At 43.9% G+C, this 25,620-nt stretch overlaps 2 protein-coding genes across 5 annotated transcripts in view; both read left to right on the top strand.

The window, feature by feature from the left end:
* The first annotated feature begins 2,900 nt into the window (after nt 1–2,900).
* On the top strand, nt 2,901–17,796 carry LOC114105475 (zinc finger protein 26). 4 transcript variants are annotated; one of them, XM_027951988.2, is made up of 5 exons: nt 2,901–2,993; nt 10,307–10,522; nt 11,792–11,918; nt 12,166–12,261; nt 16,088–17,796. In XM_027951988.2, exons 2-5 carry the CDS (start codon nt 10,484–10,486, stop codon nt 17,455–17,457), a joined length of 1,632 nt encoding a protein of 543 aa, XP_027807789.2. In that variant the 5' UTR covers nt 2,901–2,993; nt 10,307–10,483; the 3' UTR covers nt 17,458–17,796. The 4 variants fall into 4 exon arrangements, with proteins under 4 accessions (XP_027807789.2, XP_071471908.1, XP_027807790.2 ...); XM_071615807.1 differs by having other exon boundaries at nt 16,085–17,796; XM_027951989.2 differs by lacking the exon at nt 10,307–10,522 and having other exon boundaries at nt 2,910–2,993; nt 16,085–17,796.
* The window catches only part of Znf84 (zinc finger protein 84), a 55,293-nt gene continuing 32,584 nt past the window's right edge, over nt 2,912–25,620 (top strand). Inside the window, exon 1 of the mRNA XM_071615771.1 lies at nt 2,912–2,993. The gene's annotated coding sequence lies outside the window, so the exon portion shown is untranslated. The remainder of the gene's footprint in view (nt 2,994–25,620) is intronic.

The raw sequence follows: 25,620 nt of genomic DNA, 5'->3' as shown, positions 1-25,620 counted from the left end.
CTTCTCCCCTTTCTTTGCTCCCCCTGCCAGCTGTTACCATGGAGCCCATTTGTAACTTATCTTAAAGATGTAGACATCTCTGTGAAGTCCCAGCTCAAGGCCAGAGGCCTTGTTTGCACATTTCTTCAAAGTACTATACTAGATAAGTTTGTGAAAAACTAGTAAGGGGTGTCCAGCACCTGGAGTGCTGGTATCTTCTTGGCCAGTGGCCAAGTAAAATAGGGCGACAGGAAAATAGGAGGTTTATCTACATTGAACTCTTTTGCAGAGACTCTTTTGCTGACAGTCCTAAAATCAGACTGGGTGAAGATTTCTGGAGAAGCCCAGTTAAGTCTTTTCTGTGGAGAAAGTGGGTGCCACTTCACTACCTAGAGCAGAGTCCAGGAGTTTCCATTTGTTTACTACACTATCTACGTTATTATAATGTACTTTTAGCTACATTGCCTCTAATCAACTTGTTAAGATTATGAAATTTCTTGTGGTCACTTTATTTGAAAAAAGCAGCTTCTCCTACAAATTCTTAAAAAAAAAATTTACCTTCAGTTTTATCTGTATTCCCCTGCCTCATTCAATATTTATTTAACAGAACACTTTTAGAAAAGATTTTCAGGCAGAAAAGTTTCTTCATTTGTATTGATAGCTTTGTTACATTATTATTGGACAGAATTGTTTCATCTGTTTTGAATAAAGAGCTCATATATCTGCTATTATTGATGTGCTTCTAGTTATTTCTCTACATCTACTGTATTTTTTCCTTTATGAAGTTGGTTACCATATTTGGTGCACTGATGTTCAAAAATGCTACACAACTCTGTGACTCTCAACTCACAGTACAAAGCATTATTTTTGTATGCCTGCCATGTACAATTTATGCCATTACCATAGCCCAAACATGTTTATGTCTTTCCACTATTTCAGAATATATTGAATAACAAATTCACAAGCTACACTGCTTACATTGGTTGCAGTTTTCAGAGTATTGGAGGGTCTCTTTATAGTCATGCTCCTGGCAATCAATCACAAGTTCTTTATTCCTTTCCAGCCTTTTTTTTTAAAGTTCTTTTCTTTAATTTTTCCATTCCAGTCTTAATTGCTAATATCTTAAACACTCAAGTCAGACATCATATTGTGTGTGTGTGTGTGTGTGTGTGTACGTGCATGCCCACACACTACAAGAAGTGTTAAGTATTAAGGCAGCCACAGGGCAAAGGCACAGACCACTTGCAAATTTATTGCTGTATGTAGTCAAATTCGGGTTTTTTAATTGTTGTTTTTGTGGTGCTGGGGGCTGAACCCAGGGCCTTGTGCATGCCAGGCAGACACTCTACCATAAAGGCACATCCCCAGCCCCTGGTTTTAAAAGAACCAACTGAGTTGTGAAAAGAAAGGTTCAGGGTGTCAGCTTGAGGTATCAAGTTGGAGTGGGTTCTGTTTTTGTCACTGGAAGAGAAACTGAACTGGGCTTAAGATTGAGAACAGGGAATTTTTAAATTCATCACTGTGATTTTCCTGGGCAAGGCTGTAACAAATGATCAGGTGATGAGGTCAGGGTGCCCCCATGTCCACGATTGGTAGAGGACTCCTCCTTTTATGGAGCTTGTTGTGGTGTATACTAATAAATACAATCAATAAGAGTGTAAAATATAGAGTATAATATTTTGATAAGTGAGATAAGACAATTATAAAGCAAGAACTGCCATAGACAGGCCTCAGACTCCATTTTGCTGCCTTCTTTAAAACACTGTTACAAGAGGTGTTTCTGAGAAACTGAAATAAAGCTGTTTTCTTAAAAAAAAATTGTTTTTCTGTAATTTGTACTCCACGAATTGTACCCTACTCAGGATGCAGCAGTGGTCTTGGTGAGCTATATCTTGGGTTTGAATGCCCTTGTGGGTCTACACAACTTCGAAGTAGATTCTCGCCCTGCCAACCTCTGCCCAAGTTCAGGATGTGACTGTCTAGCATTTATCTGCTTGAACCCAGGACGGTGGTCAACTGAACTGCAAAGCTAATGCTATTTTGGCTTCTGTTTATCACTTGCTTGCTGATTGGAAAATTCCAGTCCTGCCTAGAGCCCAAGGTCCCACTTATCAATGTTCTAATTTCTATGATTGGCTAGCTTACATGATGCTAAACAAGTCATTGAGTTGCGGTCTTTGTGATTATATTTTCTTTGGATGGACCTGGAAGCTGTTTGAGTCTTTACAGTGGGTGACAGTACCTATCCAGGTAAATAAAGCTCTCTTTTGATTTGAAATTTAGACTTAGGTGCTTTCTGAGGCGTCTCCCCATAACAGGGTTAGGTAAGGGGGTCACTTCTGGTGAGGTTGATAAGCCCCTTTGTCTGGTGTCTTTGATATGATTTCGGATGTTCACCTGTACAAATGTTTCTGGGCACGAAATGAGTTATTGATCAACTTGTACATTATGGTGGTGTTGGGCAGGTGGCAGTTGCTGACTTGCATAAACTAGGTGTAAAGTCACTCTGCCTCCCACTTGGACTCAAAACCGAGTGGAGCGGAGAACAGCCTTCGGTCCCCTCGCCCTTTGCGGGGGTCCTGGGAGCGTGGGCGGAATCCCTTCCACTCCTCGCCCCCACAGGTCGCGCTGTGATGCACTTGCCCCTAGTGTAGAGGGGGGGGCTGGCGGTGGGCAGGGGCGTTCTTTTCAGGCTCCGACCTCCCTTCCGCTCCTCCGTCCCCGGAGGTAGCGCTGTGACGCACTTCCTCCTAGTGTAGAGGGAATGCAGGCGGTGGGCGGGGCTGGCGGCGGACAGGGGCGGGGCACATCCGTCCCGGGCTCAGGCCCGGGGCAGCGCCCGGGTGCTGGTCTGCAGGGCGTCCCGAGACGCTGCTAGCAGCGTGCGAACCTCCAGCCCCATCACCCGCCGAGGCCGCCGCGCCGACGGGGGCAGCAGAGAGGAGACTCCGAGGGGCGCCAGGCTCTCCGCGCCCGTGGGGATGGCCGCCAGGGTCCGGACGGCGCCGTACTGGGTAAGCAGGGCTTTCTCGTGCCTTTGAAAAGCGACCTGGCACTTCATCCCTGCTGTCGCATCCAAGACCTGACGGGACCTGAACCCGGCGGCCCCTGGGATCCAGAAACGCTCCTTATGGTATTTTGCGTCCGGCGTCGTCTTTGGCAGTCACCCTTCGTTGCCAGCGGTGGGCCCAGATTTCTGAGATTCCTTGTTTAAGGAAGGATCTTCGTTTGTCTTTTTATGCAGATCCATAAGAGTTCTTTGGGGGGAAATTACTTTCTTCTTTCGTTTGTGCAAGTGCTTATTTATTAAGTGACTTGGTGTTCACTCCCTGAGGTTGGTGCTTGCAATGCAAAGGTAAATTACTTTTCTTGTTTCAGGGAATCTGTGGTCGGATGCGAAGGGAAATCAAGTGAACAGTGAGGAAGGAGGACAAGAGATTAGCTGGAAAGTGCAAAAGAGAAAGACGCAGGGGTTTTTTGTTTTTTTTTTTACAGAGGAAGGGGATAGTGGATCTTTTGGACTTTGTGATTGTTGGAGTAAAGATGAGTGATTGGATTGCTGGACCTGTTGCACTACGCGGGTGGTTGTAGCATTTCCTGAGACAAAGATCACTGTTAGAAGAGATAACCCCAGAAAGACTCTCAGATGTTGAGTATGCAGTGCCTGTGCGTAATCTATAGCTCCCATGGGCAGACCAAACTGGAAACACACAGACTGGGGACACATTTATTCCAAGAAACTCAGAGTGTGACCGAGTAGAACCCTGAAGAGCACCAAGTTGAGGATTCAGGATAACGACGAGGAAAGGATGTGAGATGAAGGACCAGAGTGCAAGAGAAGTGAGAGAAAGGAAGAGTGATTTTCCCCTAAGCTTGAGAAAAGAGAACTTCATAAAAGCCACGATATGAAGTGCCACAGAAAATTAATAATTCATGAGAAAAAAGGTTTTTATCTGTTTGATTTGGGAATGTGTAGTCTCAGGAAATTTTCCAGAGTAGAGCATTTTGGGGGTGGTGAGAGTGAAGGAGGGCTTCAGGTGAAGGGCAGCAGGCTGAAGGAACTGCTCAGCAGCAGTGGGGCTGTTGGGTCATGTGGAAAGGGGAATTAGGGTGCGAGGGAGAAGGGCACTTCAAAGTCAGTGAACTTTTTGTTTTTAAACAACTATATAGAAAATATAGTGAGATAAAATAGCCCGGTTTACCACAGCAATTTAAAAAACAAGTGAATTTAGAATATCTGGTAAAACTAACATTTTAAAACCATTGAATAATGTTAATAGCTATTACTGTTGACTAGCTCTCTTAAGCTCTTTATGTATGAAGTCATTCAAGCCTCATGGCTCTATTTTACAGGTGAGGAAACTGGGAACCTGACATGGTCCCAAACTACTAAGGAATACTAGGAAAGTAGGATGACAAAGCTAAGATTCATACCCAGGCAGTTCCTCTCTAGTATGTGCTCTCATTGCTTCTCAGCACCCCAAAAAACATTTTAACAAATGTAAACAGAATTTTCTTGTTTTTGAGTGCATGTATTGATTTAACAAGCACTTATTGACAACTGTTAAATGTTTCCCAGAGGCCTTTGCGTTAAAGGCTGATCCCCAGGGCTGTGCTCTTGGGAGGTGGTGGAGACTTAAGCCTAGTAGGAGATTTTAAGTAATTGGGGACATGCCCACAATGGGGACAACGGGACTCCCCCCTTCTTGTAATCATCTCTACTTCCCAGCCCTGAGGTAAGCAGTTTTGTCCCCCCTGAGCTCTTGCGCACATGTGCTGCTACGGCCCACTGCAGTTGGGCTACCCAAATGTAGCCTAAAACTCTGTAACTATGAGCCCAAATACCCTTTTCTCCTAAAACAGTTGATTACCTTAGTTATTTGTCACATTAATGGAAAGTTTACTAACGCAACTATTTGCCAGATACTTTTCAAGAGCATGCAGGTATATTTTCTAATGGACAAAGACCGAGTCCATTACCCCTACGGGGAAAATCATCAACGCTTAGAGGAACATCACTTTAAAAAGTTGTGAATGTTATATGTACAAATGAGAGAGGCTGGGTGGCTTCTTCAGGTAGCAGAGTCAGGAAGCTCTCTCTTGAGGCAACATTTAAACAGTCTGAAAAACAGCATGGTGATCGTGGAAAGATGGGGTTAGATGGAAGAAGCATTTCAGGCCTTGGAGAAGAAGCCAAGGCCAAGAAAACCCGCATGGTTCCTTTCTCAGGTGGAAAGCAAGTCTGTGGCCTGAGTGAGTGAGATGTGGGTGTGTGAAGTATAGAAAAGGAAGACCATATTATTAGACTTTTTTTTTTTTTTAGAGAGAGAGAGAGAGAGAGAGAGAGAGAGAGAGAATTTCAATATCTATTTTTTAGTTTTCGGCGGACACAACATCTTTGTTTGTATGTGGTGCTGAGGATCGAACCCGGGCCGCACGCATGCCAGGCAAGCGCACCACCGCTTGAGCCACATCCCCAGCCCAATATTATTAGACTTTTAAAGTGAAGAATCATGATGAAAAACCTTGGAGTTGTTTTGTTTTGAAGTAATTTACAAACTAAGAGAAATTGCTAGAATAGTATTTTTAAATTTCCCGTGTTGTAAAATAAAAACAACTTTCCGAGATGGGAATGGTTGTGCACACCTGTTGTCCCAGTGACTTGGGAGGCTAAGGCAGGAGTATAACATGTTGGAGGCCAGTCACAGCAACTTAGTGAGACCTTGTCTCAAATTAAAAAATAAAAAGGGCTGGGGGTGTTAACTCAGTGGTGAATTATTGATTTCCATCTGTGGTACCACATACACACACACACAAAAAGTTTCTGTGCACCTTCATCTAGATTCCTCAGTTGTTACAATTTTGTAATCATTTGCTTTATCATTCTCTATGTATCATGTATGTGTGTGGGTGTGTATACATATGCACACACATTTTCTTCTCTCTGCCTTTAAAAGCCCTCTTGCCTTCCCACCTCATCTTTTTACCCTACAGACTTTTTTTCTTGTTATATGTACATGGACACAATACCTTTCTTTTATTTATTTATCTTTATGGGATGCTGAGGATCGAACCCAGTGCCCCCCACATGCTAGGCAAGTGCTCTACCACTGAGCTACAACCTCAGCCCTCCCTACAGACTTCTCTCCCTCCCCCCCTCCTCCTCGTCTCCCCTCCCCCACCCTTTCTCTGTCATTTTTTATGGACACAAATGCTGTAGGGTTATATTCACAGTATAAAAGATTGCTTCATTCCTGTTGAACCACGATGCAAAGAAAAGACCTCGGACTCCAGTTTTAAACCAAATTAAAGCAAGTTTATATTGTGTACACAAGAGAGCTGACCAGCGACTGCCTCACCTGAAAAAATAGGCCAGAGGACAGTGTCTGATCTAAGGGCAAGGGAGGGGGGTTTATAACAAAAGTTACAAAGGTGATGTCTTGCGAATTTACAGCTGACAGGGTTCAGGCAAGCATAATACAGTAACCTATCTAGCAGGTTTATGATCTGCATAGCTTAACATCTCAAGGTAGGGAGCAGACTCATCAGAGTTGATGAGGAGCAGCTGGGATTTCAGGGAGGGTGGTTAACTGGTCAAGGAGAGCTAGGCACCTGTAAGTTCAAAGCATGGGCAGGAATCTCAAGCAAGTTTTTAAAACATCAAATTATGGTAAGGCCAAATAGAAATCTTAGTATTTTACAGTAAAACAGAAATGAACTTTTCATGACTTTGTGATGAGATGGCTCCCATTCTTAAAATGGAATTCGGCTGGGTTCATCAATTCCTTCTATTCTACTTCACAGAAAATTTTGCCATATACTTTTGTTTTGTTTTTGTTACCGGGGTTATTGAACTCAGGGGCACTCGACCACTGAGCCAAATCTCCCGCTCTATTTTGTATTTTATTTAGAGACGGGGTCTCATTGAGTTGCTTAGTGCCTCGCTGTTGCTGAGGCTGGCTTTGAATTTGTGATCCTCCTGCCTCAGCCTCCTGAGCTATAGGGATTACAGGCGTGCATGGCTGCAATATACTTTTTGTTGTGCATCCTCCTTTGTGCTTTTTATGTCTGTTTTACCTGTAGGATTATGTACACAGATATCTGTTTTGTGTTTTACTGTGAAAATAGCTTTATAGATTTTCCTGTTTAGTGTGATTTCAATTACATTCTCTCTTTTGGCCATTGCTTCCCTTCTCTTAAGTATTCAGCAGCTTTGAGGGTTTTTGTCCAGATCTTTTCCTCAAGATACATGAGTTATTAATGTTGCTATTTCCCTGTAAATTTATTTGGTGATACAAAGAGCTCAGGCACATTCTGAGGGCTCTGACCTCATCAGTGCACCAATCCATCAATGCACTCATAGCTGAAGGGGATATTGGGAGATGATCACAATTGTCAGAGGTGGGACCTAGTTGGAGGGAGTGGGTCCTTGGGGACACATTTTCAGGGACTGTATTTTGTCCCCCCCCCCCTTTTTTTTTCCCTCAGGTATTTTGTCACAACAACAACAAAAAAGCTAAGGCATTAACTGGCTCAGAATAAAGGACATAGATGCAAAATGAAGGCAGAGATGCCTGTTATATGTACAGGCCCATTTGGAGAGTCTTTGTTTTTAATAAAAATAGTGTCCAAGTCACTGTTACAAACTCACTTCTCTATGTTCTGGCTGTGAGAAATCCCAGCTTGTAACCACTAGGGAGCTTTACCTTTCTGCTCTTAGGTTTTGATATTCTGAAACTTTTCAATTTTTTTCATATATAAATGTTTAAATTTTAAAAATAATTGATTACAATTGTGAATTTAGGGGCTGGGGATGTGGCTCAAGCAGTAGCGTGCTCGCCTGGCATGCGCACGGCCCTGGGTTCGATCCTCAGCACCACGTACAAATAAAGATGTTGTGTCCGCCAAAAACTAAAAAAAAAAAATAAATATTAAAAAAAATTGTGAATTTAATAGGTGATGAGGTGGACTTTCAGCTTTGCTTAATTCAACATTGAAAAAAGATTTGGGGTGCTAGAATGTGGCTCAATGGAGAATGCTTGCCTAGCATGCATGAGGCTCTGGGTTTGATCCTGGCACCACAGTAATAAATTATTTTGGGCCAGGTAGGTGGCGCATTGCCTGTGGTCCCAACTACTTGGAGACTGAGGCAGGAGGATTATGTGAACTCTGCAGTTCTTGGCCAGTCTGGTCAACACAGCAAGACCCTACCTCAAAATAACAACTGCAGCAATAAATTTTTAGAGGAAAAAAGGTGTATTTGAGGGCTCTGTAGATAGCCAGCTCCATTCCTTGGGGCACCAGATGAGGCAGGACATCATGGCAGAAGTATGTGGTGGAAGAAAGCAGCTCACATAATGATCAGAAAGCAGAGAGAGACTCCACTGTCCAGGTTCAAAATATATACTCCAAAGGCACTCCCCCATGGCCCACTTTCTCTAGCCACTCCCCCATGGCCCACTTTCTCTAGCCACATCCGGCACTGATTGGGTTAATAATCATTTTACCTCTAAGCTTTCTTGCATTGTCTCACAAATGAGCTTTTGGGGGACACCTCATCTCCAAACTGTAACATAGACTCTTTTTTCCATTGTATTTTTATATTCATAAGACAGTGATTTGTGGCTTCTCTTGTTTTCTTAGCCTGGGTAGAAGCTTTCATTTCATCCATCTTTTCATAAAACCAGCCTATGAGTAATGATTATTTTCTGGTTTATTATTCCTTTTTTTTTGCTTACTTTGTAGTTAATTTGGCTTTCCTTTCCTTTTTTCTTTTTTCCTATTCTCTTAATTTCTTAAGGTGGTAGTAAGGATGATTCAGTGACAAATTCCTCCCTAAGCACTTCTTTCATTGCATTACGTATACTTCAATAAGTTGTACTTTCATTTTTGTTTAGTGTGAAATATTTTAAAGTTTCTCTCGAGACTTTTCCTTTGCCCTATTTGTTATTTATAAATGTGTTGTTGAATCTTTATGTGTTTGGAGGATTTTTCAATTAACTCTAGTTATTGATTTCTAGTTCCATTGATTTCTTGTTGTGTTTAATTCTGCTGTGTTCTGAGAGGATACAGTGTATGGGTTCAATCCTTTCAAACGTGTTAGATGTGTTTTAAGGCCTAGAATGTGGCCTTCTTGGTGAATAGTCCATGTGAGCTTGAGAAGACAGTGCACTCTGTTCTTGTGTGAAGGTCATAAAGAGCAGTGGCTGAAGGTGTCTTTGAGGTCAGCTGTGTCCATACTGATTTTCAACCTGTTGGATCTGTGTTTCTGATAGTGAGGTATTAAGGTATCTAGCTGTGATAGGGGAATCATCTGTTTCCCCCTGGGGTCCATCAGTTTCACTTCACCTATATTGACACTCTGTCATTGCACACATATAAATTAGGAATTCTTATTTCTTTTCTTTTTTTAACCTTTTATCTTCTTATGTGGTATACTCTGCCACTGAGCCACAACTGCCCTGTTGTTTCTTTTTATCCTTATGCAATGCAGTTCTTTATTCCTAATAACCTTCCTTGCTCTGAAGTGAGCTCTGTTTGAGATTACTGTGTCTAGCTTGACATGGAGGCACACACCTATAATCCTAGTGACTCAGGAGGCAGAAGCAGAAGGATCGCAAGTCTGAGGCCAGCCTGAACAACTTAGCAAGACCCTGTCTCAAAAAAAAAAAAAAAAAAAATTGTTTAATTAACAGAAAGGGTTGGTAGGGTGCTCCTGGGTCCATCCCCAGTTTCACAGGAAAAGCAGAAAGGAAAGAAATACCTGTACTATCTACTCCTGCTTTTTTTAAATTACATATATATATATTTTTAGTTGTAGATGGACACAATACCTTTATTTTATTTATTTATTTTTATGTGGTGCTGGGGATCAAATCCAGTGTTTCACACGTGTAAGGCAAGTGCTCCATCACTGAGCTACAACCCCAGGCCTCCTACTTTCTTTTGAGCTAGCACAAGTTTATCTTTTCTCATTCATTTACTTTTAATTTATGTTACGGGTTTTTTCTTCAGTTTTGGAGGTTTCTGTTCATATGTCCTCAGGCTTAGAGATTTTTTTCCCTTTGCCTTTTTCAGTTTACTGATAAGTCCATCAAAGGCATTCTTCATTTCTTTTTCAGTGTTTTTGATCTGTAGCCTTTCTTTTTTTTTCCCTTGAGATTTTCATCTGTTTGCCTATAGTACCCATGTGTCCTAGCATGCTGTGCACTTTACTCTTTAGAGCCCTTAGTATATTAATCCTGGCTATTTTTTTTTTGTGTGTGTGAGTGAGAGAGAGAGAGAGAGAGAGAGAGAGAAAGAGAGAATTTTAATATTTATTTTCCAGCTTTCGGCGGATACAACATCTTTGTTTGTATGTGGTGCTGAGGATCGAACCCGGGCCGCACGTATGCCAGGCGAGGACGCTACCGCTTGAGCCACATCACCAGCCCTAACCTGGCTATTTTAAACTTCCTGATAATTCCAGCATTATTGGGATTGCAGCCTGTGACAGGTTTTTCCCATGTGCCGTGCTGTGATCTGTTCTTTTCCCTCAACTCTTGTAAGTTTTCCTGGAGTTCCCTCACTGTCTCTCCCTCTGGGGTGTCCCTCCCTCCAAGTGTGTTCTTCAGGGATCCTGTGGGCATTCCACAGAGTCAGGGAAACAGCCTCCTAGAGTCTGCACCTGGCTGTGGCCTTAAGCAGTGTGGAGAGAAAAAGGGATCCAGCTGGGGCTGAAGCAGTTCCTTCCCCTGGCCTCCCTGGTGCTGCTCCTGTACGACCCTCTGACTTCTCCACAGCAGTTAGAACATCCTTCAGAACATAGGGCAGAATCCATCCTCTTCAAAGCCTCTGGTGGCTTCTCATTGACTTGGGATGCCCTTACCATGTCCTCCGGTCCCGTAGGCCAACTGTGTTTTCACATTCTCAGCAGAGAGCTGCCCATACCCTGTCTCCATTGCAGTGCCTCTGCCCAGCCACCTGGCTCTGCTCCCTGCCTGCATGGTTGGCGACAGCTCCTGTCCCTGCTAGCACATTGTGTGGCTGTACACTGACTGAGTGACAGCTGCTGCCAGATCCTGGGTGGGTGGGACGTGGGAGCCTGGTCTGCACACGGCTCCCAGACTTTCCCTATTCTAGCTCACACTTCTTTCTGGCATTCTGACTTTCTGTCCCAGAGGTTTTGGAGTTTCTGTGGGCAGATGGTTTACTCTTCACTAACAGCCCCTCTGCTTGTCTTTGGATTAGCTTCTCTCCTGGAGTTAGATACCACCTTTTTTTTTTGGCTTTCTGTTTTCTAAAAATCTGCTAAAATATCTTAATACCTTCTCTTTATTTTTATTTTCCTTTTCTTGTGAATGTGTGTCTGTACGTGATTAAGGTGATTTAAATGATTCTCAATAAGAGAAGTTATTAGTAGTCTATCATGCTGAAATTTCCCTCCCTCTTCTGCCTACTGCAACTTACAAATCACTTTTATTTCCATATCTTTTTTAAACTTATTTTCATGTTTTCCTTCCTTCCTTTCTTCTTCTTCTTTTTTTTTTCTTTTCTGTACCTGGGATTGAGCCCAGAGGCACTTAACCACTGAGCCACATCCCCAGCCCATTTTTATTTTTTGAGACAGGATCTCAGTAAGTTGCTGAGGCTGGCTTTGAACTTACTTTGAACAATACTCCTACCTCAGGCTCTTGAGCTGCTGGGAATACAAGTGTGCTCCTTCGCACAAGCTGATGATTGAGTTTTAATTCTACTTTTCCAGTTGCTCTGTGTCTTTCCTGTATCACTTACTGTAATGACATCTGATTGAATGGGGTATATATTATTATAGGGCTTATTGTCATTCAACGATGTGTCCCTGGAGTTTTCTTGGGAAGAATGGCAGCTACTGGATTCTGCACAGAGGTACCTGTACAGGGAAGTGATCCTGGAAAACTATAGCAACCTGCTGTCAGTGGGTGAGTACTCAGACCCCAAGTCACACATCACTATACCTTTTCTTTTGTGATCTTCCCCCTGGAGCCTCTGATGTACTTAATGACTATGAACTTGAACTTTAGAGGTGAAGTTTTCCTCTTGGGCCCTCACCTCCTGGTTGTGCTGTTTCCCAAGGTACAAACGAGCAGTTGTGTTTTGTAGTTTCTGAGCCCTTAATTTCATCTCCAGCAGTTTGGCCCTCATCGTTTGTGATTTTTCCATTAACAGGATATCATGGTACCAAACCCGATTTAATCTTCAGATTGGAGCAAGGAGAAGAGCCGTGGATACTAAATGCCAAAATGTCCACTCAGAACTGTCCAGGTGGGTAAGAGCTAGGAAGATGGGAGGTGTAGAGGTAAACTGGCTGTTCTTGAGAGCTTGGCACTGCTGGGTGTTGTGCATAGAAATCTTGGGAGTCCTTGAACCCTTGCAGCTGACTTACGATGAGACATGAGCGCCTCGGGTCAGCAGTCATGGACACACTGGGCCTCCTTCCTCCCTGGCTTTGAGAGGTAGGCATGCCCTTCTTCTGAGCTCTGCCCCACGGTTTGCCTCCTGGGTCAGTTTTCTTCCTTCCCACAGTCGAGGAGACCTTCAGAGAACTTCTTCCCCTGGCTCTGTGTGATCCATCCTCTTCCCTCACATTCCTTTCTCCTTTCTGGTGGGTGCAATGCTTAGACTCCACCCACAGCCCCACATCTGGTCTCACTGTATCACTGTGTGATTTCACACCGTCACACACTGGGCTTGCTCCCCAGTTCAGCCTCCTTCCATTCTGAACGTTTAGGTTTTTCTCTCCACTGTGGTATTACCGGCAGTGCCACCTTCCTCCTGTTCTCCTTCTGCACTTGGTGCTAGGGCTTATATGCCTGCAGGAGAGCTCCTCTGTGGTTTCCCAGGCTTCATTCTGGTGCAGAAATGGGAAGAAACTTCCTTCCAACATTGCCATTCCTCCCAGTTTCCCCCCTCTGTGGGCTTTCTGTTGTTGTGACAAAATGCCTAATAGAAACCACTGAAAGGAGGCAAGAGTTATTTTGGTTCATGGTTGCAGAGGTTTCGGTCTGTAGCTGCTTGGCCCCCCAGGAACAGTCCTATGCTGAGGCAGAGAGGACCAAGGAGAGCAGAGCTCTCCCTTCATGGCAGCCTTGAAGCAGGGAGAGAGAGGGAGGGCAGGAGGGAGGTCTTGAGAGAATGTAAGCCCTTCATAGTGTGCTCTCAGGGCCCACTGGGGTCAGCTCTACCAGTGCCCACCACCTCCCAGGAATGCCATCACCTTGTGAATCCCTCAGTGGACTAAGCCACCGATGAGTTCAGAGCCCTGAGGGTGCAGGCACTCCCTAAAGCCCGGCTCTGAACCCTGCTGCCGTGGGGACACCCTGGGCCCCACCCTGCCCGTCCCAGTGCTGTGGCTGCTGTGCAGCTGCTGCTGCACCCTGGACTGGGGCTCACTGGGAATTCTGTCTGCTTCCTTTCTACTTTGCTGATCTTTCAACTGCTTCTGCCTCCATAACTGTTTTGTCCTTTGAAAACTACCTTGTTGATACTCGTCTCCTCAGTTGCCACCCAGACTAGATCATTATTGTTGTAACTAGGAAGCTCAGATTCACAGTCATATCTAGGAGCTTTCATCGTCTTAGCTGGTATTGCTGGGTTTGTTTTCATAAGCATCCTGTCATTAGTCTGTGAAAATAAATGTATGTCTTCAATCCCGGATTTAACAAGAATAAAACAGTAAGGAGTCAGTAGCCTCTACTGGCAAGTTGTCTTCTATAGAGCAGCTCCAGACACTCCTCTTCTAGAAGGGCAGATGGCAGTCATTGTTGGCTCACCTTTCCCTGTAGAGAAAGGTCAGGGAGGGCTCTGTGCCCTGCACTTCCCGTGAAGCATCTTTTGTTGTCCTCTGTAGTCAGACCTTTTTTTTTTTTTAGTTGTGGATGGACACAATACCTTTATTTTATTTATATGTGGTACTGAAGCTCGAACCCAGTCCCTCACACATGCTAGGCAAGTGCTCCACCACTGAGACCCAGCCCAGGCTTTTGAGAGAATACCCATTCTATGGGCCCTTTGAGTAGTCTGATCAGTGCCCACTTCTGTTGTAGTAAGTCTTGGAGTAGTAAGGCTTGAAGAGTCAGACTGTTATCAGACCAACCTTGGGGCTCCTTTCCAGACCTTGCAGGCTTCCAGTCTGTGATTCTGGGGGGTTCTGTTGTTTTCTGACTAATTCTGTTAAGCAGTAATCCAGCAATGGAGGAGTACTATGCAGAGGTGGTCTGCAAGGCCAGGCCTTCCTTCCAGCCACTTAATGGTTTCCCCTTGTGGTCTGTCCACTGCCTCACTTCCCAGTACAAACCCTAACTTGGGTCTTCCACTACCCTTGGAGTGGGGCTGTGTAGGAAGAGCTCTGGAGAAGCGGGTGTGCCGAGGCCCACACAGGGCCTTGCCTGTTCTGGTAGCCCTGGACCTGAGCAGTGCCCAGGCCTTCGCTTGCTGCCATCTCTCTTGGCCCCTGGTCTGGTCATTACTATCAGTACCAGACAAGGTTTGGGCCTGGATCTGGGCTGTCACCTGCAGCCCTGGTCCCCTGGTGGTCCCTGCCTTATGTCACTTTGACATGCTGTGCACTTTTCCTGCATGCACCACTCAGGCCCGGCTGTTGACTCACATGTGGGTGCGTGGGCACTAACCTCAGATGCAGCAGTGCCCAGAGCTGCCCTCTGCCTGCACCATGCTCTGCGTTTCTGAGGAGCCTTGCACCTTGTGTGGGAGCTGGCGATCCTCCCCTTTCCTCAGTCCCATGGCAGCCCCTCGGTGGGTACTCTGGTTCTTCCTCCAGTGGTTCCCTCAGTGTGGTCCAAGCCACTGTCATCGCATCCTCGCTGACTTGCTGATGTGCTTCTCTGCCCTTTTCTTTCTCATTGTTTATGTCATAACCAGACACACCTTTCTAAGGAAGAATATTATTAATGAGGGTCTCCACTGAGCACCTCTGGGTGGCAGGAGACTTTGCTTCTTGCTCTCTGCTCTGTTTCCCAGTGGGTCCTGGATGTGCTCATCCTTTCCTGTTTCCTGTTTCTTAAACCCTGCCAAGGAGTTCTCCTCAGGAAGTTTGTACTTGGCATTTCTTCTCGGTTTGAAGTGTTAGGCTTTGGGATTCATTCATCCTCCTTTTTAAAAATTAATTGTATTTTTTATACCTTTATTTTATTTCTTTTTAAGTGGTGCTGGGGATCAAACCCAGTGCCTCCCACATGCTAGGCAAGTGCTTCAACACTGAGCCACAGCTCCAGCCCTTCATCTTCCTTTTTTGCAGTACTGGGGATGGAACCCAGGGCTTCATGTGTGTTGGGCAAGCTCTACCACTGAGTCACAAACCGACTCTTTTATTTTACTCTGAGACAGGGCCTTGCTGAGTGGCTGGCGCTGGCCCGGAGCTTGCTCCCTCCTGCCTTGGCCTCCCGAGTCCTGAGATTGCAGGCGTGCCGCTGCTTCTAGCTTTGTTCTCCTTTCTAAAGTCTTGTTGCCATCAGACCTGAACATCTGGCCCCAGGAACCTTGTGTCCTCTGAATTGACTTTTTTTTTTTACTTGTAGTTTTTTTAACTTGTAGTTGGACATAATACCTTTACTTTATTCATCCATTTTTATGTGGTGCTGAGGATTGAACCCAGGGCTTCACACATGCTAGGTGAGCGCTCTGCCACTGAGCCACAGCCTCAGCCCCTGAATTTACTTTTTAATTAGGTAAAAATCTCACAGTAATAAAATTCATATATAAAATAATTGGGAATTGGCCCCTAAGTACAGGGTAAGTTTTTTAAGCCCCTTTAGAAACCTCCCCCCCCCCTTTTTTTTTTTCAATCACTGCTAATTCACTGCCAGTTTCATGAGGAGATTGATTCCAGTCTCCCCCTCACCCCTTGCCCCCTATGCTTGGCCAGTATTTCTTTTGAACAGTGGCATAGGCCTAGTAACACAATTTAAAAAAAAAGACTCTTTTTTTTTTTGGTTGTGCTGGGACATGCATGTGAAGCAAATACTCCACTACTGGGATACACTCCCCAGCTACTACATGCATTTTTAAAGCTTTTTAATTAATTCCATATTAGAATTTAAGAACTGCATGGTGTTTTGTTTTTCCTTAGAAGGCTGGGAAGATTGGTACCAGAAAAATCAAGATGAGTTTGAAAGTATTGAGAGAAGTCATGCTTGTAATATGTTCAGAAAACTTCACATAAGCAAAACCCACGTTTCTTCAGGACAAAGACTCCATAAGTGTAATACACTTGGGAAACGCTGGACACAAAACTCGGGGTCAAGCAGAGGTTATGTAAGAAAGACGCCTGATGGTTTTCATGGGTGTGAGGAATCATGTTTTCTTAAGCATCAAAGAGCTCATAGCATAGAAAAATCCTGTGTATGTAACGAATGTGGGAAGGCCTTCCGTTGTAGGTCGCAGCTCATCGTGCACCTCAGGATCCACACAGGCGAGCGGCCTTACGAGTGCACCAAATGTGAAAGAGCCTTCAGTGCCAAGTCCAACCTGAATGCCCACCAAAGAGTCCACACTGGGGAGAAGCCCTACTCGTGTGCCGAGTGTGGAAAAGTCTTCTCGTTCAGGTCGCAGCTCATCGTCCACCAGGAGGTTCACACAGGAGGGAAGCCTTATGGTTGTGGCGAATGCGGGAAGGCCTACAGTTGGAAGTCTCAGCTCATTTTGCACCAGAGAAGCCACACGGGAGTGAAACCCTATGAATGCAGTGAGTGTGGGAAGGCCTTCAGTTTGAAGTCCCCATTCGTTGTACACCAGAGAACTCACACAGGAGTGAAACCTCACAAGTGCGCTGAGTGTGGGAAGGCCTTTAGGAGTAAGTCCTACCTCCTGGTTCACACCAGAATGCACACGGGAGAGAAGCCCTATCGGTGCAGCGACTGTGGGAAGGCCTTCAACATGAAGACACAGCTGGTGGTGCACCAGGGCACTCACACAGGGAACAACCCTCACCAGTGCAGTCAGTGCGGGAAGGCCTTCGGCAGGAAGGAGCAGCTCACTGCTCACCTGCGTGCCCATGCCGGGGAGAAGCCCTACGGGTGCAGTGAGTGCGGAAAGGCTTTCAGCAGCAAGTCGTACCTTGTCATCCACAGGAGGACACACACAGGAGAGAGGCCCTACGAGTGCAGCTTGTGCGAGAGGGCCTTTTGTGGGAAGTCGCAGCTTATTATACACCAGAGGACTCACTCTACAGAGAAGCCCTATGAGTGCAGTGAGTGTGAGAAGGCCTATCCCAGGAAGGCGTCCCTCCAGATCCACCAGAAAACCCACTCAGGAGAGAGGCCTTTCAAGTGCAGCGAGTGTGGGAAAGCCTTCACTCAGAAGTCCTCCCTCAGTGAACACCAGAGAGTTCACACGGGAGAGAAGCCCTGGAAGTGCTCTGAGTGTGGAAAATCCTTCTGCTGGAATTCAGGGCTCCGTATACACAGGAAGACGCACAGAGGGGACACCCGAGTGATGAAGTGAGCATGAGAAGCTGTCCTCAAAGGGCAACAGAGTGATGACCAGAGGTCCTGAAAATGCACTCACATGACGAGACATGTGGGAGAGACCAGCACAGCTGGGAAGAGCCTGAGAAGCCCCCAGGAGGCAGTCACAGGGGACTGACGGGACAGGAGCAGTGAGCCTACCAGGTGTGGTGTTGTGAGAAGACTTGGGACAGTCATAACTGAGAACATCTTGCGGTTTACTCCTTCAGGGAAGCATTTTCCATAGGAACTGTGTTGCATGGAAAGCCACATTCCAAATTGGAAGCTATGTTTTTATAAAATAAAAAAAATTCATTATAAACAATAGACTTTTTCATGGGGGAGTGTAAAAGTTTTTTATTTCTTTTTAATATGTAGATAAAGTAAAATCACAAGGCACTTATTCTGAAAGCTAAGGAATATTTTGTGTGACTTTCCTTAATTAACACTGAATAGCATTTTTCAAGAATTTGGCATTTTATTTTTTAATGTAACTTTCATATATATTTGATAGTTTGTGACACAACATCCCCCAGTATTCTCCGTATTAAATGCTAAGTATCAGCATTGTCTCCTTCTTTCTTTTTAGTTGTAGATGGACACACTATCTTATTTTATTTATTTATCCCTACTTGATGCTAAGGATCCAACCTAGGGCCCCACATGTGCGAGGCAAGTGCTCTACTACTGAGCCCCAGCCCCAGCTCCAGCGTCTCTTTATTTCTTAGCAATGTAACTAAAAGCATGTTGGGCTTATAATTGGAAGGGTAGGTCCCCCCCTGCAAGTATATTTGCTCTCAGAAGTCACATCCAGGAGCAGGTCAGGATGGGGCTGCAGGGCTGCTTCTCAGGCCTGGTGGCCATGCCTGTGATTCCAGTGACTAAGGAGCTGAGGCAGGAACATGGCAAGTTCAAGGCCAGCCTCAGCAACTTAGCAAGACCCTATCACAAAATAAAGAATAAAAAGGGCTGGGGAGACAGGATTGTGGCTCAGTGGTAAGTGCTTACCTGGCACATGTGCAGCACTGAGTTTGATCCTCAGCACCATATAGAAATAAAGGTGTCCATCTACAATTTAAAAGAAAAAAAAATTTAAAGCATTGGTGGGGGGGGGGTGGCGCTGGGGTTGTGGCTCAGCGGTAGAGCACTAGCTTCACATGTGCGAGACCATGGTTTCTATCCTCCGTACCACATAAAAATAAATATGTGAAATAAAGGTATTGTGTCCAACTACAACCAAATTTATATATATATATATATATATATATATATATATACACACACACATATATATATATATACATATATATACACATATATATATATATATACACACACACACACACACACATAAAGGCTGGGGATGAAGATGTGGCTCAGTGGTTAAGCACCCCTGGATCCAATCCCCAGTACGAAAAAAAAACCCAACTTTTTAAATCAAAAGTGGAAGTACAAAACATCACATAGCTGCACATTTCCATAGAAATACTGAATGAATGAATAAACTAGAAACATTGGTTGCCTTGAGGTTGTGAGACTGGAGTAAGGGGTGGGACAATTAACTGAGTGTGTCTTTTTGTATATTTTTTCATTATTAATACATAATGTACAAAATAATGGATTTCTTTGCAACATTTTCATACATGCATATAATGTGCTGTGAGTGTATCCACCCTCCCCTATGTATAGTTCCTAAATATAATACAACTAATGTTCTCATCCTTAAGAACTTAAGGGAATGAGTGAATTCTAGTGAGGAGTTGGTTTTTCACAGTGATATGGATAGGCAATACTAAAACTAATGTGTATTCCAGACCAAGCAAGTAATTATAGTATGGAAAATGAGAGCCAGGTTTCCACTGTTGGCAAAGGAAGTTAGGAATTTTGATGAGGAACCCCTGTGGTGTTGGACTGGAATGGGAAGTGTCAGTATGAATTCATGACTGTGTGTAAAGACATAGACACAAATGTGCATATTTCTTGCACTGTATCCTGACAGATCTGAGACACACTTACATCCAATAAAAATAAGCACACTGGCTGTTCCTACTTTGCTGTCTAACTACCATTTCCCATTGTAAGGAACTAGAGAGCCTTGGAGAAATGGCTCAGTCTAGGGCTGCAGTTGGGAAAATATGGGATGAAATTTGATTATCTTGCTGTGCTACAAAGTAAAGAAGTACTCAAAAGAGGATGGGATAAGGAGTTCCTCTTCCAGCACGCAGACTAAGGAGCTCTTTGGACTGAATCCCAGTGAAGCTGCAAAGAATTTAAAATCTCTGGAAACAGCAAAAGGACATACATCAAATGGAGAAACATATTCAAGAAAACCTACTAAACTTGGTGTGATGAGTGAGAGTCCATGGCATCTGAGCAATATCTTACTCCCTCCTTTCCAGCTCACCGTGGTGGAAACTCCACTTGGGACGTGTAAAAAGTCCCAGGGTTTCCACTCCTCCAGCTCCCAGCTGAGGCCTACGGTGCCTCTTCAGGCCCTGCCCCCACCCCCAGCTACCCATGGCAGAGATGAAGTACCGCACAAGGGTTCCCAAGATGTGGGTGCTCCTTTTCCATCCAGCCTTCACTCATGGGCTGGAGGCTCCACATGAGGTCTAGCATGTTGAGAATACAAGGACCAAGTCATCCTCACCCAGCCCGCACTCCCTTCCTTCCTCCCTCCCTTCCTTCCTTCCTTTTTAAAATATCATTATTTATTTATTTTTATTTATTTATTTGTATGTGGTGCTGAGGATCGAACCCAGGGGCTTGCACATGCAAGGCAAGTACTCTACTGCTGAGCCACAACCCCAGCCCACTCTTTAAAAGTAGAGATTTCACACCAGGAGAGACAAGCTGAGAGCCCCAGAGACCATAGCTCTTTTTCATCCCCCTACTGAGCTTCCAGATCCTAAGGTAGGGGTAAGTCAAAGAAAAATGAGCCATTGTCCCCACCTCCAGCTCCAGGACTGTGACTCAAAATTATGCTCATGGGGAGAGGCAGAGTTCCAGGTTTTTCCCTAAAGGAACTGGCTTCATGGGCTGGAGTGTAAGTCCAGCCTATAGGATCCTCCAATGAAGTTGTGATGCTATGGAATTAAGAGGAGACTGGTAGACTCATTGGAGACAAAAGCTAAGTTCCTAATTTGCTGGAGTTACCAGGGAGAGAGACAGCTAAAATACACCCTCCTGGGGTCCTAACATAGCCAATGACCTCAAACACTATTCCTGTAAAGCTGCCCAGATTTAATTGAATCAGATGTTAGAATAGATTCAGTTACCTCTAAGGTCAAAACAATAGCTAGCAATTAATAGTCAACAGCTGACGAAGAGAGAGAAGACCCTGCCAAAACTGTCATCACAGTGATGGTAGGTGATTGAGTCTGCACTCTCATTGAGTCTCACATTAAAGATGTCACCCCGTGGGACAGAAAGACCTAAGTAACCTGCCAGTCACTATGCCAACAGTTGGCTGTAACAATTATGATTGCCTAAGGAGCCCATATACAAAGTTGAGTTTTTACATTATCTAAAACATAAAAAGAAACAGGAAAGTCTGACTGATAATGTGAGAAAAACAGCAGGCAACAAAATTGCCTTAACAGAAACAAAAACTTCCTGTAGGCATAACCAAGTAGCAGATAACATAGACTTCAAAGCAGCTGTTCTAAGAATGTTCAAAGAAATAAAGGAAGGTATGAAGATAATGTTCATCAAATAAGGAATATTAAAATAATAATAATTAAGTAGAGAAGATCATCAACAGATTTGAATTAGAAAAAAAGAATTTAAAAAACTGACAAGTTGATCGTGGTTATGTAATCCAAAGAAGAGAGGGTAAGAATGAAGAAAAATAGCCTCAGATAAGTATGGGACAAAATCAAGCATACCCACATAGGTATAATGGAAATACCTGAAAGAGAGGAGAGAGAAAAGGGAGCCCAAAAGGCAATGAGAGGCCTAAAAACTTCCCAAATTTGTTGAAAAGTTCTCATCTATACATTCAAAAAGCTCAGTAAACTTCAAGTTGAATACATGCAAAGAAAGAACATTATCTAACATATAATATTAAAAATGCTGAAATCTGAAAAGAAAATGTTGAGAGCATCAAAGAGAAATGGAACACAAGGGAAATCCATTAAGATCAACAGCTAACTTGTTTTTAGAAACAGTGGAGGGCAGCAGGAAGTGGGGTGTTCAGGGGGAGCTAGAGTGCCAATCAAGAGTCCTATGTGTATAAAGCGGTGCTGCTCCCCCCCACCTCCCCTGCATGGAGAAGTGGACTCTGTCAATAACTCCATGAGGAAGGAAGAAGAAAGGTGGGAGCACGTTGTGTCAGGCCCAGGAAAGGACTCCAGATAGTAACCAGTGCAGCAAATGAATAGAATCAGAGAAAACAAATGGCAAGCATAACAAAAGGTGTAAATACACACTTCCTCAGCTTTTTAAAAGATATAAAATTAGTAGGCATATTGGTACAAGCCTGTAATCCCAGTAACTCGGGAGGCTAAAGCAAGAGGATCACAAGTTCAAGGCCAGTCTGGGCAATTTAGCAAGACCTTGACTCAAAAGAAATTTTAAAGGGGCTGGGGCTTTGTTGGGGTTGTAGCTCAGTGGTAGAGCATTTGCCTAGCATGTGTGAGGCCCTGGGGTGGATCCTCAGCACCACATATAAAATAGATAAAGTTATTCTGTCCACATACAACTGAAAGTAATAATAATTTAAAAAGGGCTAGGTAAATTCAGTGGTAAAGTCTCCCTGGGCTCAATCTCTAATACCCTCCCCAATAATAATAACAAATGAATAATAGGATTGTTTTTTGATACTGGGGATTGAACCCAGGGGTGCTTAACCACTGAGCAATATCCCCAGCCATTTTTTAATAAAAAATATTTAGAGACAGGGTCTTGCTGAGTTGTTAAGTGCCTCACTAAGTTGCTGAGACTGGCTTTGAATTTGCCATCCTCCTGCCTCAGCCTCCTGAGCCGCTGGGATTACAAGTGTGTGCCACCACACCCAGCTCAAAAATATTTTTAATATCTGATTCAAATTAAAGTAGTATAAATCAGTAGTAGCTATCCCTGGAACTAGTGACTAAAAAAATGGTGAAAAAAATCTCTAAGAAAAAGGCATTACAAGCTTTAAGCTACCCATAATCCCAGTGACTCAGAAGCCTGAGGTAGGAGGATGGCAAGTTCAAGGCCAGCCTGGGCATCTTAGCTCTTGCAGGATTCTGGCACAGAGAGGACATCTGGGCCTTCAGCAGGAAGTGTGTTTATGAGTGCTGGCACGGGCTCAGCAGATTCTTATTCAGAGGTGGAGGGCCCAACCAGGAGTCACATCCTTATCAGCTCTTGTCAGCCTTCTCTTCATGCCAGCTCCCATGCAAGGTAACAAGGTCTGCCTGGGAATTGTATCTGTATACTATATGGTTGACACAGTGTTACAAAAGACTTGTGGAATGTGCACACTGATACTGATGGTACCATATTTCCTTTGTTTTGAGAAAGTCCCTACCACATAGCAAGACCCGGTCGCAAAAGAAAATGATAAAAATGGGCTCTTGAAGTTTAGCTCAGTGGTGGAGCACTTGTCCAGCAAGTGAAAAATCTCTGGAATCAATCCCCAGTACTGCAAAACAATAAAACACAAACATTGCAGCCAGGTGCAATGATGCACCCCTATAATCCCACCTACTTGGGAGGCTGAGACAAAGGATCACAAATTTGAGGCCAGCCTCAGTAACTTAGCAAAATTCTGTCTCAAAATAATTAAAACATGAAAACAGGGTTTGACTCAATGGTTGAGCCTCAGTGCTCATTCCCCAGTACTGAAGAAAAAAGATGCAAATTTACATTAAAAATATTTACTTAGTGCAAAAGAAATTAATGAAGAAATTATGAGACATAATAATCAAAAGGGAAAACAGCAGTTATAAATCCAATTATATTGATAACAAATGAGAATGAGCTAGTTAATCAAAAGGCATGGCGTATGAAATTGGATAATGAAGTAAAATCTATGAGCACTCTACAGGAGACTGTTTCAGATTCAATATGTGAAAAGACTAGAACTTTAAAAAAAAGGCTGGAAAGGAATAAAGAATAGCTTGTGAATTTGTTATTCAATATATTCTGAAATAGGGACTTATAGCACAAGCAGAGGCTTTATTTTAATGATTGTATTGCAAGATCTGGCATCTGGTGTCAGAAATGCACATATTGGGTACAACCAGCATTTTATTCCCTTGTAATGGGCCAGGTTATATGGGCAGTGACCAAGTAGACTCCATTTTAATGGAGACCCCACATTATGTAAGAAATGCTTCTCCCATGGGAACACCCCGCCTCTGTACCCATCAACAGTTTCTTAGCACAGCATGTTTGGCAACACAAAATGGAAATTCTTATACAATGTAAAATTATTCTCTTTGGCTCCCATTTTTCTTGGACAATGTACCCTGTTAGAGATTGATCATCTAGATGTTAGTAATCATTCTTTAACTTATACTCAACTAGGGTCGTTTTGACTCACTTCCCTTCTGCTTATGATTTCAGATCTCACGATGTTTGTTTATGGTTTTGAATTATAGCAACAGCCACTTATGATTAATGTGGTTTTGGACTATAAAAGGTATACTCAAACCCCAGGAGGGGGTCGAAGGGTGCAGACTTTCAGCCTGCTCCTTGGCCACCAGCTGGTGGATCTGGACCACCAGCAGGTGAATAAAGGTTCTGTCTCCTGCTTTAAGATAGACTAGGTGATTTATGGCAATCTTGCCATAACAATCTAGAGTGCAAGGTCCCTTCCTTGGTTCCTTGTTGGCTGAGTACTATGGCGTCTGTACAGTCACCTAGGTTTTAATGTCTCCTATTGGGTTATTTGAAGAAATATGCCTTGGGTCATTTAAAGTTATTCCCAAGTCCCTTTGTTATCTTGTGGTGGGAAAGTCTTAGGGTGAATGCATTCTGACACACGTGCAGCTTGCCGTTCTCTTTCTGCTGGCCAGGCCGACCCCTTCCCAGCCCTCCTGTTTGTCAAGGGGCTGTTCAGGTGCAGTGGACTTTGGATTTGCCACACCCACAGGCTGTAGTGCTATTTTGCAACTTTCCCTTCTCTAGATCCCCTCTGCGGGCCTTTCTTTCATTCTAATTTTAGATTTAAGGCTGAGTACTGTATTCTGAAAATGGACCACTGGACTTTCTGGTTCTTTCAGAAGTGATGGTGAAACACTTTTCAGGATATAAAAAGCAATGTGTGTCTTTCTTTCTTCCTGGAATACTTGTTCTTGAAAACCATCTATCATGTAAGCAGTCCTCTCCTAACCCTAACTCCCCATAATTGAATCCCGGGATACTCTACCACTGAGCTACATCCCCAAACTTTTTTTTTTTTAGTTTTTGAGAAACAATTTTGCCATATTGCTCAGGCTGGCCTTGAACTTTCAATACTCCTGCCTCAGTCTCCCAAGTCATTGGGATCACTGGCTTACGTCAGTAAAGCAGTTCTTGAGAGGCTGCAATGTTAAGAAACTTCAAGTAGTCCAACCGTGAAAAATAATAACATCTTCATAGTCATGTATGTTATAAAGTTTTGGGTGATATTTTGGAAAGCAGTTATGATGGGAATAAAAATTTGGTACTGGGGTGGGGTGCTATTCAATAGAAGCTTAAAACATGGCACTGGGTGTTACCACCCAGAATTTGCAAGTGTCATGTTCACTGAAACACTCAGGGTCACTCCAGGGGAACTGGGCTGCACGAAATAACCACACAAGAAGAGCCAGAGATACCTTTTTCTTTGGTTCCTGTACAGCTCCTCTGACCTTAAGGGTCCAGAGAGAGAGAGAGAGAGAGAGAAAACGTGCAAGTGCACGTGCTAAACCCTTTTATTGGGAGGAAGCCATTCAAATGAGGCAAGGGGTCAGGTTTCAGGGGGTTGAGTCTAGCTTCCTGATGTCTGCTGTCAGCAGGTTGACTGACATCTAGGAAGGCCATACCCAAAGGCAGAACAAGAGAAAGGGACACACAAAGTGTTTCCATGGAACATTCTATCCCAAACAGGGCAAAGGGGTAATATCACAAAGGAACAGGTGAGTGTAGCTCAATCCATGGGGCGACACACCTATGTCTGAAGACACATCCTCAAACTTCCGGGACTGGG

Source organism: Marmota flaviventris, chromosome 1 (genome assembly GCF_047511675.1).
Source record: "Marmota flaviventris isolate mMarFla1 chromosome 1, mMarFla1.hap1, whole genome shotgun sequence".
In the NCBI taxonomy this organism is placed as follows: domain Eukaryota; kingdom Metazoa; phylum Chordata; class Mammalia; order Rodentia; family Sciuridae; genus Marmota; species Marmota flaviventris.
Note: the sequence above shows the minus strand (reverse complement) of the source record. Positions and strands in the feature narration are given on the sequence as shown.